The 14543-nt window shown below is 50.2% G+C and overlaps 1 protein-coding gene across 1 annotated transcript in view; it reads right to left on the bottom strand.

The window, feature by feature from the left end:
- Positions 1-3587: 3587 nt before the first annotated feature.
- LOC147096268 (tenascin-X-like) overlaps positions 3588-14543 on the bottom strand; it is a 442953-nt gene continuing 431997 nt past the window's right edge. Inside the window, 3 exon segments of the mRNA XM_085975125.1 lie at positions 3588-8748; positions 12490-12653; positions 13982-14143. Of these exon segments, the coding sequence (XP_085831251.1) occupies positions 8647-8748; positions 12490-12653; positions 13982-14143 (428 nt within the window). The 3' untranslated portion in view covers positions 3588-8646.

Raw genomic sequence — 14543 nt, 5'->3', positions numbered from 1 at the left:
TATAGGTTTTGATGAGATCCCCTCTCAATCTTCTAAACTCCAGTGAGTATAAGTCCAATCGACACAATCTCTCCTCATACGTCACTGCTGCCATCCCAGGTATCAGCCTGGTGAATCTTTGCTGCACTCCTTCCATGGCAAGAATGTGCTTCATCAGGTAAGGCGACCAAAACTGCACACAATACTCAAGATGCGGTCTCACCAAGGCCCTGTACAACTGGAGTAAGACATCCTTGTTCCTGTACTCGAACCCTCTTGCTATGAAGGCCAACATACCATTTGCCTTCTTAACCGCCTGCTGCACCTGCATGCTTACCTTCAGCGACTGGTGCACAAGAACACCCAGGTCTCTTTGCACTTCTCCTTCTCCCAACCTGTTGCCATTCAAATAATAATCTGCCTTCCTGTTTTTGCCACCAAAGTGGATAACCTCACATTTATCCACATTATAGTGCATTTGCCATGTTTCTGCCCAATCACCCAACCTGTCCAAATCGTACTGGAGTTTCACGACATCCTCCTCGCAGCATACCCTCCCACCCAGCTTTGTGTCGTCTGCAAATTTGGAGATATTACATCCAATTCCCTCGTCCAGATCATTAATATATATTGTGAACAGCTGGGGTCCTAGGACCGATCCTTGCGGTGCCCCACTAGTCACTGCCTGCCACTCGGAAAACGACCCATTTATTCCAACTCTTTGCTTTCTGTCCGCCAACCAGTTCTCTATCCAAGTCAATACCTTGCCCCCAATCCCATGTGCCTTAATTTTGCATGCTAATCTCTTATGCGGGGGGGTTTATATATAGAATAACAGATACCCTGGAGTGTATTACAGGCTGGAATCTAATCCACGGGTTCAGGGGTTTATATATAGAATAACAGATACCCAGGAGTGATTTACAGGCTGGAATCTAATCGAGGGGTTCGGGGGGTTTATATATAGAATAGCAGATACCTGGGAGTGAGTTACAGTCTGGAATCTAATCGAGGGGTTTGGGGGATTTATATATAGAATAACAGATACCCGTGAGTGAGTTACAGGCTGGAATCTAATCGATGGGTTTGGGGGGGTTATATACAGAATAACAAATACCCGTGAGTGAGTTACAGGCTGGCATCTAATCCAGGGGTTTGGGGGATTTATATACAGATATAACAGATACCCGGGAGTGAATTACAGGCTGGAATCTAATCGCGGTGTTCCGAGGGTTTATATATAGAATAACAGATACCCGGGAGTGAGTTACAGGCTGGAAATGTAATCGAGGGGTTCGGAGGATTTATATATAGAATAACAGATACCTGGGAGTGAATTACAGGCTGGAATCTAATCGTGGTGTTTGGAGGGTTTATATATAGAATAACAGATACCCGGGAGTGAATTACAGGCTGGAATCTAATCGAGGGGTTCGGGGGGTTTATAAATAGAATAACAGATACCCGGGAGTGAATTACAGGCTGGAATCTAATCGCGGTGTTTGGAGGGTTTATATATAGAATAACAGATACCCGGGAGTGAGTTACAGGCTGGAATCTAATCGAGGGGTTTGGGGGGTTTATATATAGAATAACAGATACCCGGGAGTGAATTACAGGCTGGAATCTAATCGCGGTGTTTGGAGGGTTTATATATAGAATAACAGATACCCAGGAGTGAGTTACAGGCTGGAAATGTAATCGGGGGGTTTCGGAGGATTTATATATAGAATAACAGATTCCCGGGAGTGAGTTACAGGCTTCAGTCTAATCGGGGATTTGGAGGGGGTTTATATATAGAATAATAACAGATACCCTGGAGTGAGTTACTGGCTGGAATCTAATCAAAGGTTTAGGGGGTTTATATATAGAATACCAGATACCCGGGAGTGAGTTACAGGCTGGAACTAATCGAGGTTTTCGGGTGTTTATATGTAGAATAACAGATATCTGGGAGTGAGTTACAGGCTGGAATCTAATCAAGGGGTTCGGGGGGGTTTATATATAGAATAACAGATACCTGGGAGTGAGTTACAGGCTGGAATCTAATCGAGGGGCTCGGGGGGTTTATATATAGAGTAACAGATACCCGGGAGTGAGTTACAGGCTGGAACATTACCGAGGTGTTCAGGGGGTTTATATATAGAATAACAGATACCGCGGGAGGCTGAAGGTTTATGGTGATGGGGTACGCAGTTTAGGGGTGATCAGTCTGTTGGATCAGTCAGTAAGAATGACTCTCTGCGCTGTTGTGTCTCTCCGCCTTCTGGATGAAGTTTTGGTTGCTGCACCTCCCGAGTATGGCCATCACAGCCCTCTGCTTCATTGCGCTGGGCTCCACCCGATCCTCCGCACCTTACCACAGCATCGCGGCTGGAGTCCCGAAGGATATCCAGCACTCCAAGCATCAGGCCTGGCTCCCGGAGCTGGTTCCCTGCCAGCGTCCAGGCAGCCTGCCTGACCGTCTGGTCGGGGAGCACCTGGAGACCCTGGGAGTCATTAAGAAGTGTGTTTTGGACAGTCAGGCGGAAGGTGTCAAGGAGCAAGCACCAAGCGAAAGTGTCCAGGTCCCCCTGACTGTGAAGGAGGAAGAGGAGGAGGAAGAGGTGGAGGAGGAGGGTCCCTACCGTGATGCCCTGGGTACAGGAGAGTTTGAGAATGATGCCCAGAGGGCCCAGATCCTCACCTCCATCGTTGACAGGCTGCACTCACAGGATCGCAAGAAAGTAGGCTTCGGGTTTCGATTTGGGAAATGATTCCCCCCCTCTCCTTCCTTCTCTCCCTCTCTCCCACCGTTCATCCCTCTCTCCCTCCCCTCTGTCCCTCTCTCCTTCCCTTCCCCCTCCTTCTCTTTCTCTCCCTCTCGCTCCCACTCCTTCTTGCCCACCCTCCTTCCCTTCCTCTCTCCCTCCCTCTCTCCCACCCTCCCTCTCACGCTCTCCCTCTCCTCACCTCTCCCCCTCTCTTCCTTATGCTCTCTCCCTCCCTCCCTCTTCCTCACGCTCTCTCTTCCTCCCTCTCTCCCTCACGCTCTCTCTTCCTCCCTCCCTCTTCCTCTCACTCACTCCTTTCCTCCCACTCTCTTTCTCCCTCCCTCCCTCTCCCTCCCTCTCCCTCACGCTCTTTCTCGCCGTCCCTCCCTCTCCTCTGCTGAAGATTTTGCTTGCTGAGATATAATTTTTTTTTAAATTGTCTTTGGAAATGAAATGAATGTTATAAAATATCTACAAATAAAGGAATGCGTTGAATATTTTAAAACATGACTGAGTTACGGGAACTTCTCTTGTAATGTGCGCATGTCGAGCTCGGAGGGTTGTCGGGCTGGAGGAGGTTACAGAGATAGGGAGGGGCGAGTCCACGCAGGGATTTGAAAACAAGGATGAGAATTTTAAATTTGAGGCGTTGCCGGACCGGGAGCCAATGTAGGTCAGTGAGCACAGGGGAGGTGGGTGAGCGGGACTCGGTGCGAGTTAGCCACACTTGTGTTCCTGATGCGTGCTCCTGTGGCTCTATGCTTTGCGTCTGGAGCGCAGTAACCAGTAAAATCCCCCGCCGATCCCTCCCCCTCGGTACCCGAAGCCATGCAAAATATTCAGACTACACGAGGCTTCCAAACAAAACTTTATTTAAATACGAGTACCTTAAACACAAACCCAATAATGTTGCTTTCTTTTTATTTGATATTGTTACGATATTCTTGCGTTGACCCTGATACTGGGTGTATAATCGTGTGTTAGTGTAAAGGATGCTGCCTGGTGTTTGAAAAGTAATGAGGCCCCTTGAGATTTCACTGTACGAGTTACAGTGTGTGTGTGTGTGTGTGTGTGTGTGTGTGTGTGTGTGTGTTCGGACCCCACTCGTTTTGGCTGCTGTTTTAAGGGAGGTTGTTACCTAATTAAATAAAGAACTTGCATTTCTATAGCTCCTTTCACGACCTCAGGACGTCCCAAAGCGCTTTACAGCCAATGAAGTACTTTTTTGAAGTGTAGTCACTGCTGTAATGTGGGAAACCCGGGAGCCAATTCGCGCACAGCAAGCTCCCACAAACAGCAACGTGATAATGACCAGATCATCTGTTTTTTTTTAAGTGATGTTGGTTGAGGGATTAATATTGGCCCCAGGACACCTGGGAGAACTCCCCTGCTATTCTTCGAAATAGTGGCTGTGGAATCTTTTACATCCACCTGAGAGAACAGACGTTAACATCACATCTGAAATATCCAGCGAAGGAATTTCAGTTGACGAGGTGTGGGGAGGGGCAGGGATCGGGTCTAAATGCTAAATATCTGCACAGTGCTAGCTAAAGACCCAGACTGTTATACTTCCAGAACTAGAAGGGCCATTCCAAGCTTGCTTCGTAGTCTGTCTCTGTGAGTTGAAGCAGAGAGCAGGATGACTCGAGCTAGGTCCCGGGGAACTAAATATTTCGCAGCCCCTCCACAGCCCAGACACTGGAACCCTTCCTTCACCCCTCTCTCACACACATCTCTTTCCAAATTATGTACATATCTATATATCTGGTGTCGACACTATTGCATCCAGTGTCTGGGGCACACCCATATTCGGACCAGATCTGGAGGGAAGTGTTCCCAATTAATTTACCAGCAGCTCTCTAACAGGGAACAATCAGAAACAGGGCTGAGACTATACGAGGTCGCTCCAACCATCAGAGGGAAGGAGCTTTCAACCTAAGAGACTGGGGTTGGACAGGCTCTCATGCACTGTGGGTCTGTGTGTGGATCAGTGTGACTGTACTGTGGGTCAGTGTGACTGCACTGTGGGTCAGTGTGCAGGTCAGTGTGACTGTACTGTGGGTCAGTGTGTGGATCAGTGTGACTGTACTGTGGGTCAGTGTGACTGTACTGTGGGTCAGTGTATGGGTCAGTGTGACTGCACTGTGGGTCAGTGTGACTGTACTGTGGGTCAGTGTGTGGGTCAGTGTGACTGCACTGTGGGTCAGTGTGACTGTACTGTGGGTCAGTGTGTGGGTCAGTGTGACTGCACTGTGGGTCAGTGTGCAGGTCAGTGTGACTGTACTGTGGGTCAGTGTGTGGGTCAGTGTGACTGTACTGTGGGTCAGTGTGACTGTACTGTGGGTCAGTGTGACTGCACTGTGGGTCAGTGTGCAGGTCAGTGTGACTGTACTGTGGGTCAGTGTGACTGTACTGTGGGTCAGTCTGACTGCACTGTGGGTCAGTGTGACTGTACTGTGGGTCATTGTGACTACTGTGGGTCAGTGTGTGGGTCAGTGTGACTGTACTGTGGGTCAGTGTGACTGTACTGTGGGTCAGTGTGTGGGACAGTGTGATTGTACTGTGGGTCAGTGTGTGGGTCAGTGTGACTGTACTGTGGGACAGTGTGACTGTACTGTGGGTCAGTGTGTGGGACAGCACGGTGGCATAGTGGTTAGCACTGTTGCCTCACAGCGCCAGGGACCCGGGTTCAAATCTGGCCTCGGGTGACTGTCTGTGTGGAGTTTGCACATTCTCCCCGTGTTTGCGTGGGTTTCCTCCGGGTGCTCCGGTTTCCTCCCACAGTCCAAAGATGTGCAGGTTAGGTTGATTGGCCATGATAAAAATTGACCCTTAGTGTTAGGGGGGATTAAATACTTGGGGTTACGGGGTTACGGGGATAGGGCTTGGGTGGGATGGCTGTCGGTGTAGGGACCGGGTGCTAGGGTTTGGATGATCAGCCATGATCTCGTTGAATGGCGGAGCAGGCTCGAAGGGCTGAATGGCCTACTCCTGCTCCTAGTTTCTATGTACTGTGGGTCAGTGTGACTGGACAGTGGGTCAGTGTGTGGGTCAGTGTGACTGGACTGTGGGACAGTGTGTGGGTCAGTGTGACTGGACTGTGGGACAGTGTGTGGGTCAGTGTGACTGCACTGTGGGTCAGTGTGTGGATCAGTGTGACTGGACAGTGGGTCAGTGTGACTGGACAGTGGGTCAGTGTGACTGGACAGTGGGTCAGCGTGACTGGACAGTGGGTCAGTGTGTGGGTCAGTGTGACTGGACTGTGGGACAGTGTGTGGGTCAGTGTGACTACTGTGGGACAGTGTGTGGGTCAGTGTGACTGGACTGTGGGACAGTGTGTGGGTCAGTGTGACTGCACTGTGGGTCAGTGTGTGGGTCAGTGTGACTGTACTGTGGGACGGTGTGACTGTACTGTGGGTCAGTGTGTGGGTCAGTGTGACTGGACAGTGGGTCAGTGTGTGGGTCAGTGTGACTGGACAGTGGGTCAGTGTGACTGGACTGTGGGACAGTGTGTGGATCAGTGTGACTGTACTGTGGGACAGTGTGACTGTACTGTGGGTCAGTGTGACTGGACAGTGGGTCAGTGTGACTGGACAGTGGGTCAGTGTGACTGGACAGTGGGTCAGTGTGTGGGTCAGTGTGACTGGACTGTGGGACAGTGTGTGGGTCAGTGTGACTACTGTGGGACAGTGTGTGGGTCAGTGTGACTGGACAGTGGGCCAGTGTGACTGGACTGTGGGACAGTGTGTGGGTCAGTGTGACTGGACAGTGGGTCAGTGTGACTGGACTGTGGGACAGTGTGTGGGTCAGTGTGACTACTGTGGGACAGTGTGTGGGTCAGTGTGACTGGACTGTGGGACAGTGTGTGGGTCAGTGTGACTGGACTGTGGGACAGTGTGTGGGTCAGTGTGACTACTGTGGGACAGTGTGTGGGTCAGTGTGACTGGACTGTGGGACAGTGTGTGGGTCAGTGTGACTGCACTGTGGGTCAGTGTGTGGGTCAGTGTGACTGTACTGTGGGACAGTGTGACTGTACTGTGGGTCAGTGTGTGGGTCAGTGTGACTGGACAGTGGGTCAGTGTGTGGGTCAGTGTGACTGGACTGTGGGACAGTGTGTGGGTCAGTGTGACTGCACTGCGGGTCAGTGTGTGGGTCAGTGTGACTACTGTGGGACAGTGTGTGGATCAGTGTGACTGCACTGTGGGTCAGTGTGAGGGTCAGTGTGACTGTACTGTGGGACAGTGTGTGGATCAGTGTGACTGCACTGTGGGTCAGTGTGAGGGTCAGTGTGACTGTACTGTGGGTCAGTGTGACTGGTGTGTGGGTCAGTGTGACTGTACTGTGGGACAGTGTGACTACTGTGGGTCAGTGTGACTGGACTGACTGTACATGGCGCACACCTCAACACCAAGTCCACCTCATCCATCTAGATCCGTCTGCTATTGCTCACAATGTAGATGAAGCCTGTACCACAAGTGCCGCACGATCGATCTAAGAAAAGTGCACAACTTCAAGAAACTTCATCAGATAGTGGGGTACAGGAGGGCAGACATTTTCATTGAGGATTGAAGCTCACGATGAACAAGGGAGCATAATCTTAAAATTAGAGCTCGGCCGTTCAGGGGTGATGTCAGGAAGCACGTCTTCACACAAAGGGTCGTGGAAATCTGGAACTCTTTCCCTCCAAAAAGCTGTTGGAGCTGGGGGCGGGGTCAATAGAGAATTTCAAAACTGAGATTGATAGATTTTGGTTGGGTGAGGGTATTAAGGGTTACGGGACCAAGGCAGGTAAACGGAGTTAAGTTACAGATCAGCCGTGATCTCGTTGAATGGCGGACCAGGCTCGAGAGGCTGAATGGCCTCCTCCCGCTACTAACAGCAGAAATAGATCCTGGAATTCCCAATAATTTGCATTTATAAAGTGCCTTTAATGTAGGAACAGGCCTCAAGGCCTTGACTGGTGTGTGACTTAGCCCGTACGGGGTGTTCGTAGCTGCTTCTGTGCTGCCCCTCCCCTCATGAGACAGAATGCAGTGCAGTGGAGCAGTGCTCCGTTCTAGGCCCAAGCAAGGAGACCGGTTCCATTCCGCTCAACACACATATTGGCGTCACGCAAAAGGGGGCCACTGATCGCGAGAGGGTGCCGTGCTGAGGATTCGGCGCCGCACAGGCCCAGAATCCCAGCGGAAGAGAAGAGGCAGTTTCACCGCTGTTTTAGGAATCTCCCGCTCGGCCAGCTGAAGGAGTACGAACCCCCTCCCACCCACCCACTTTTTGTGTACCAGAGTAATCAATCTCCGAGCTGAAAGAGCATTAAGAATGGGCGGATAACTCTCACCTCCCACCTCCCTCCCAAAAAATAGCTCTAAACTCGTTGGATGAGCGGGAAGGAGACAGCAAGGCAGACGAACAGGACACAAGAGGGGTTAGAAAAGGCACACAAAATGTATTTAAAAATAGAAAAAAAAACACAAAATAATTTCCAACAAAGTTCATAAAGTTAAATCTCCTAAGATGCAATGGGGAGTTCTAGACATTGGAGATTGGGTTGAGCATTGACATACTACAAAGCAGCAGAAATAGAACATTTGAAGACAGCGCCATCTACAGTCTTGGAGGTCCTTCCAATTCCTTCTCCAACATTTTTTTAAACCTATCAGCTTTTTGGTGAATAATTTTGGAACCGCACAATGCCGATTGTATCATAACAAGCCTGGCGGCAAGTGAGAGGCCGTGGTGGTGGTGGTGGTGGTGTTGTTGTTAGTGGGGTCAAAGGCCAAAGAGCCTGGATCCCAGCAGAACAGAAACAGAGGCAAAAATGTAGGCTTCATGGTAACCGCGGTAACACTGGAAAGATCGGGCGGAAGAATTAGCTGCGAGCTCTAGAAATGTCCACTGGAGGTGCCCCTCGACCTCACTCCCTCCTGACGACCTTGGCAAAATTATGAGGCCTCATCTTCATCTCAGTGAAGGGTATCGAGAACTCGAACCCTTTCCAATTGTACCAGTTCACACCCTGCGGAAGAGAAAGGCGGTCAGTGAAGTAGAACCACACTCTTTCAGTCCGGCCTCTGAGTAAACAGTAACTCATGACAGTAACATGTAAGAGAGAGAGAGAGAGAGAGAGAGCGAGAGTGAGTGAGTGAGTGAGTGAGTGAGTGAGTGAGTGAGAGAGAGAGAATGAGTGAGAGAGTGTGTGAGTGAGAGAGAGAGTGAGAGAGTGAATGAGTGAGAGTGAGTGTGTGTGAGAGTGAGTGAGAGTGAGAGAGTGTGAGTGAGAGAGAGTGTGAGTGTGTGTGAGAGTGAAAGAGAGAGTGTGAGTGAGAGAGAGAGTGAGGAGTGAGAGAGTGAGGAGTGAGTGAGAGTGAATGAGTGAGAGAGTGAGTGAAAGAGAGTGAGTGAGAGAGAGTGAGACAGTGAATGAGTGAGAGTGAGGAGTGAGAGAGTGAGAGAGTGAATGAGTGAGAGTGAGGAGTGAGAGAGTGAATGAGTGAGTGAGAGAGTGAGAGAGAGTGAGAGAGTGAGTGAGTGAGTGTGAGTGAGTGTGTGTGTGAGTGAAAGAGTGTGAGTGAGAGTGAGGAGTGAGAGAGTGAATGAGTGAGAGTGAGGAGTGAGAGAGTGAATGCATGAGTGAGAGAGAGTGAGTGAGTGAGTGAGAGTGAGTGAGTGAGTGAGTGTGTGTGAAAGAGAGTGTGAGTGAGAGTGAGGAGTGAGAGAGTGAATGAGTGAGAGAGAGTGTGAGAGTGAGAGAGTGAGAGTGAGTGAGTGTGTGTGTGAGTGAGTGAGAGTGTGAGTGAGAGTGAGGAGTGAGAGAGTGAGAGAGTGAATGAGTGAGTGAGAGAGTGTGAGAGTGAGTGAGTGAGAGTGAGTGAGTGAGAGAGTGAGAGAGTGAATGAGTGAGTGAGAGAGAGTGAGAGAGTGAGAGAGTGAGAGTGAGTGTGTGTGTGTGAGTGAGTGAGTGAGAGTGTGAGTGAGAGTGAGGAGTGAGAGAGTGAGAGAGTGAATGAGTGAGTGAGAGTGTGAGAGAGTGAATGAGTGAGAGTGAGTGAGTGTGTGTGTGAGTGAAAGAGAGTGTGAGTGAGAGTGAGTGAGTGAGAGAGTGAATGAGTGAGTGAGAGAGAGTGTGAGAGTGAGTGAGAGAGAGTGAGAGAGTGAATGAGTGAGAGTGAGTGAGTGAGTGTGTGTGAGTGAAAGAGTGTGAGTGAGAGTGAGGAGTGAGAGAGTGAGAGAGTGAATGAGTGAGTGAGAGAGAGTGAGAGAGTGAATGAGTGAGTGAGAGAGAGTGTGAGAGTGAATGAGTGAGAGTGAGTGAGTGTGTGTGTGAGTGAAAGAGTGTGAGTGAGAGTGAGGAGTGAGAGAGTGAGAGAGTGAATGAGTGAGAGTGAGAGAGTGAGAGAGTGAATGAGTGAGAGTGAGGAGTGAGAGAGTGAATGAGTGAGTGAGAGAGAGTGAGAGAGTGAGAGAGTGAGAGTGAGTGAGTGTGTGTGTGAGTGAGTGTGTGAGTGAGAGTGAGGAGTGAGAGAGTGAGAGAGTGAATGAGTGAGTGAGAGAGAGTGTGAGAGAGTGAATGAGTGAGAGTGAGTGAGTGTGTGTGTGAGTGAAAGAGAGTGTGAGTGAGAGTGAGTGAGTGAGAGAGTGAGTGAGAGAGAGTGTGAGAGTGAGTGAGAGAGAGTGAGAGAGAGTGAGAGAGTGAATGAGTGAGAGTGAGTGAGTGTGTGTGTGAGTGAAAGAGTGTGAGTGAGAGTGAGAGAGTGAATGAGTGAGTGAGAGAGAGTGTGAGAGTGAGTGTGTGTGTGAGTGAGTGAAAGAGTGTGAGTGAGAGTGAGGAGTGAGAGAGTGAATGAGTGAGAGTGAGGAGTGAGAGAGTGAATGAGTGAGAGTGAGGAGTGAGAGAGTGAATGAGTGAGTGAGAGAGAGTGAGAGAGTGAATGAGTGAGTGAGAGAGAGTGTGAGAGTGAATGAGTGAGAGTGAGTGAGTGTGTGTGTGAGTGAGAGTGAGGAGTGAGAGAGTGAATGAGTGAGAGTGAGGAGTGAGAGAGTGAGAGAGTGAGAGAGTGAATGAGTGAGAGTGAGGAGTGAGAGAGAGAGAGTGAATGAGTGAGTGAGAGAGTGAATGAGTGAGTGAGAGAGAGTGAGAGAGTGAATGAGTGAGTGAGAGAGTGAGAGAGTGAGTGAGTGAGAGTGAGTGAGTGTGTGTGTGAGTGAAAGAGAGTGTGAGTGAGAGTGAGGAGTGAGAGAGTGAGAGAGTGAATGAGTGTGTGAGAGTGAGAGAGTGAGTGAGAGTGAGGAGTGAGAGAGTGAATGAGTGAGAGTGAGTGTGTGTGTGTGAGTGAAAGAGTGTGAGTGAGAGTGAGGAGTGAGAGAGTGAGAGAGTGAATGAGTGAGAGTGAGGAGTGAGAGAGTGAGAGAGTGAATGAGTGAGAGTGAGGAGTGAGAGAGTGAATGAGTGAGTGAGAGAGAGTGAGAGAGTGAGTGAGTGAGTGAGTGAGTGTGTGTGTGAGTGAAAGAGTGTGAGTGAGAGTGAGGAGTGAGAGAGTGAGAGAGTGAATGAGGAGAGAGTGAGAGAGTGAGTGAGAGTGAGTGAGTGTGTGTGTGAGTGAAAGAGAGTGTGAGTGAGAGTGAGGAGTGAGAGAGTGAGAGTGAGAGAGTGAGAGAGTGAATGAGTGAGTGAGTGTGTGTGTGAGTGAGAGTGTGAGTGAGAGTGAGGAGTGAGAGAGTGAGTGAGAGAGTGAGAGAGTGAGAGAGTGAATGAGTGAGTGAGAGAGTGTGAGAGAGTGAATGAGTGAGAGTGAGTGAGTGTGTGTGTGAGTGAAAGAGAGTGTGAGTGAGAGTGAGTGAGTGAGAGAGTGAATGAGTGAGTGAGAGAGAGTGTGAGAGTGAGTGAGAGAGTGAATGAGTGAGAGTGAGTGAGTGTGTGTGTGAGTGAAAGAGTGTGAGTGAGAGTGAGGAGTGAGAGTGAGAGAGTGAATGAGAGTGAGGAGTGAGAGAGTGAATGAGTGAGTGAGAGAGAGTGAGAGAGTGAATGAGTGAGTGAGAGAGAGTGTGAGAGTGAATGAGTGAGAGTGAGTGAGTGTGTGTGTGAGTGAAAGAGTGTGAGTGAGAGTGAGGAGTGAGAGAGTGAGAGAGTGAATGAGTGAGAGTGAGGAGTGAGAGAGTGAGAGAGTGAATGAGTGAGTGAGAGAGAGTGAGAGAGTGAATGAGTGAGTGAGAGAGTGAGAGAGTGAGAGAGTGAGTGAGAGTGAGTGAGTGAGTGTGTGTGTGAGTGAAAGAGAGTGTGAGTGAGAGTGAGGAGTGAGAGAGTGAGAGAGTGAATGAGAGAGTGAGGAGTGAGAGAGTGAGAGAGTGAATTAGTGAGAGTGAGGAGTGAGAGAGTGAATGAGTGAGAGTGAGGAGTGAGAGAGTGAATGAGTGAGTGAGAGAGTGAGAGAGTGAGACTGAGTGAGTGTGTGTGTGAGTGAAAGAGAGTGTGAGTGAGAGTGAGGAGTGAGAGAGTGAGAGTGTGAGTGAAGAGAGTGTGAGTGAGAGTGAGTGAGAGTGAGAGAGAGTGTGAGTGAGAGTGAGTGAGAGTGAGTGAGTGAGAGTGAGTGAGAGTGAGAGAGAGAGAGAGAGTGTGAGTGAGTGTGAGTGCGTGTGAGTGAGTGAGTGAGTGTGAGTGAGAGTGAGTGAGTGTGAGTGAGTGTGAGTGAGTGAGTGGAAGAGAGAGAGAGTGTGAGTGAGTGAGTGTGTGGGTGAGAGAGAGTGAGTCAATGACCAGTACCTGGTGGTCTCTGTTATTTCCGTACTCTCCGTTGAGATTGACGCGATGACAGTTGTTGTACCACCAGCCGCCTCGGTACGACATGGCGCAGTTTGTCAGAGCGTTGTCGTTATCTGCGTCCACGGTGGTGAAGTTGCTGCCTTGGTGATAGGACAGCGAGTTCCCTGTGGAAAGGATATGGTTCAGTTACAGAGCAGTCACCGCAGGGCAAGTCACACGGGGATCGTCACTGTGGGGCACGTCACACGGGGAACGTCACACGGGGAATGTCACCGCGGGCAATGTCACATGGGGAACGTCACCGCAGGGAACGTCACATGGGGAACATCACCGCGGGGAATGTCACACGAAACGAAACAATGTCACACTGGTAACGTCACTGAGGCAATGGTTATGGGGTACAGTAGCATAGTGGTCATGTTACTGGTCTCGTAATCCAGAGGCCTGGACTAATGATCTGTGGACAGAAATTCAAATCCCACCAGCTGGGGCATTTAAATTCCGTTAATTAAATAAATCTTAAATAAAAAGCTAGTATCAGTAATGGTGACCCATGAAACTACCAGATTGTTGTAAAAACCCATCTGGTTCACTAATGTCCTTTAGGAAAGGAAATCTGCCACCCTTACCCGGTCTGGCCTATATGTGACTCCAGACCCACAGCAATGTGGTTGACTCTTAACTGCCCTCTGAAATGGCCCAGCAAGTTCTCAAGGGCAATTGGGGATGGGCAATAAATGCTGGCCTTGCCAACGACATCCACATCCCATGACTGAATATAAAAAAACACAAAGTGAGGGAAGGGTTTGTACAGAGTGTGGTAGAACTGAATGTCTTAAAATGATGGAGGGGTATAATTAATGATATAATAGAAAGGCAGTCTTGCATTTCTATCGCGCCTTTCACGCCCACCAGACAGCCTAAAGCGCTTTACAACCAAGGAAGAACTTTTGAAGCTCAGTCCCTGTTGTAATGCAGGAAACGCTGCAGCCAATTTGTGCACAGCAAGCTCCCACAAACAGCAATGTGATAATGACCAGAATCTGTTTTAATGATGTTGATTGAGGAGTAAGTATTGGCCAGGACGCCGGGGCGAACTCCCCTGCTCTTCTTTGAAATAGTGGCCGTGGGATCTTTTACGTCCACCTGAGAGAGCAGGTGGTTTAACGTCTCATCCGAAAGACGGCACCTCCGACAGTGCAGCACTCCCTCAGTCCTGAACTGGGAATGGCGGCCTAGATTTTTGTGGGTATAACACACGGTGAGAACTCAAGTGAATACAGAGTCAAAGTTCAGGCAGCTCTTGCGACCCCTCCTAGTGCCCTGTTGACCTGATTTTGGTTCTGACCGAGACCCAGACAGGGGCAGTCTTCTTGACTCGCCCTGGCACAGATCGACAGGGTGAGGTACGAAACAGGAAGGAGGGCCGACGGGTGTACAAGGCCGCGGAATGAGCTGGGAGTGCTTTCCCCTGTCCCGGTGTCTCACTCACCCGCTGTCCCAGCATATTTTCCCAGACTCAGCCTGTATTTCTGGGCCGCGCTCTCCAGGGCAAAGTTATCGTATGTGGCGTAAGCAAGCTCGTCGCCGTTCCGCAGGTCCACGCGCAGCTCGTAGCGCCCCTGCGATGTCATCTGGTGAAGGTTCTCCAGGCCTAAAGTGTGGAAGGAGCACAGCATGAACGAGAGGCTCACGGGGCTGATTCAAACCCTGCCCAACTCACACAAACAACAGGCAGGGAAACAGGCAGGAAAACAGGCAATACAATACCACCCCACACTCACCATGGCCAGAGCATAAGGACTAGTCACTTCCCACCCACCTCTGCTCCCTCCCTACCCTTCCACCCAGTCCTCCTTCAGCAGCCCCCGCCACACTACAATCCCTCTCCCCACCCACCTACCTCCCTCCGCTCCACCTCCCCCTCTCTACACCCCCCCTCTCCCCACACCTCCACCCTCCATCCCCCTCTCTCCACGTCTCCTCCTCCGCCACCCTACAACCCCTCTCCCCAGCCACCTACCTCCCTCTGCTACCCCTCCGCCTCTCCACAC

This window comes from Somniosus microcephalus, unplaced genomic scaffold, assembly GCF_052327205.1.
Source record: "Somniosus microcephalus isolate GS21.2 unplaced genomic scaffold, FLI_Smic_1.0 unresolved_chr1, whole genome shotgun sequence".
NCBI lineage: Eukaryota > Metazoa > Chordata > Chondrichthyes > Squaliformes > Somniosidae > Somniosus > Somniosus microcephalus.
This window is presented reverse-complemented; position numbering and strand designations above follow the sequence as displayed.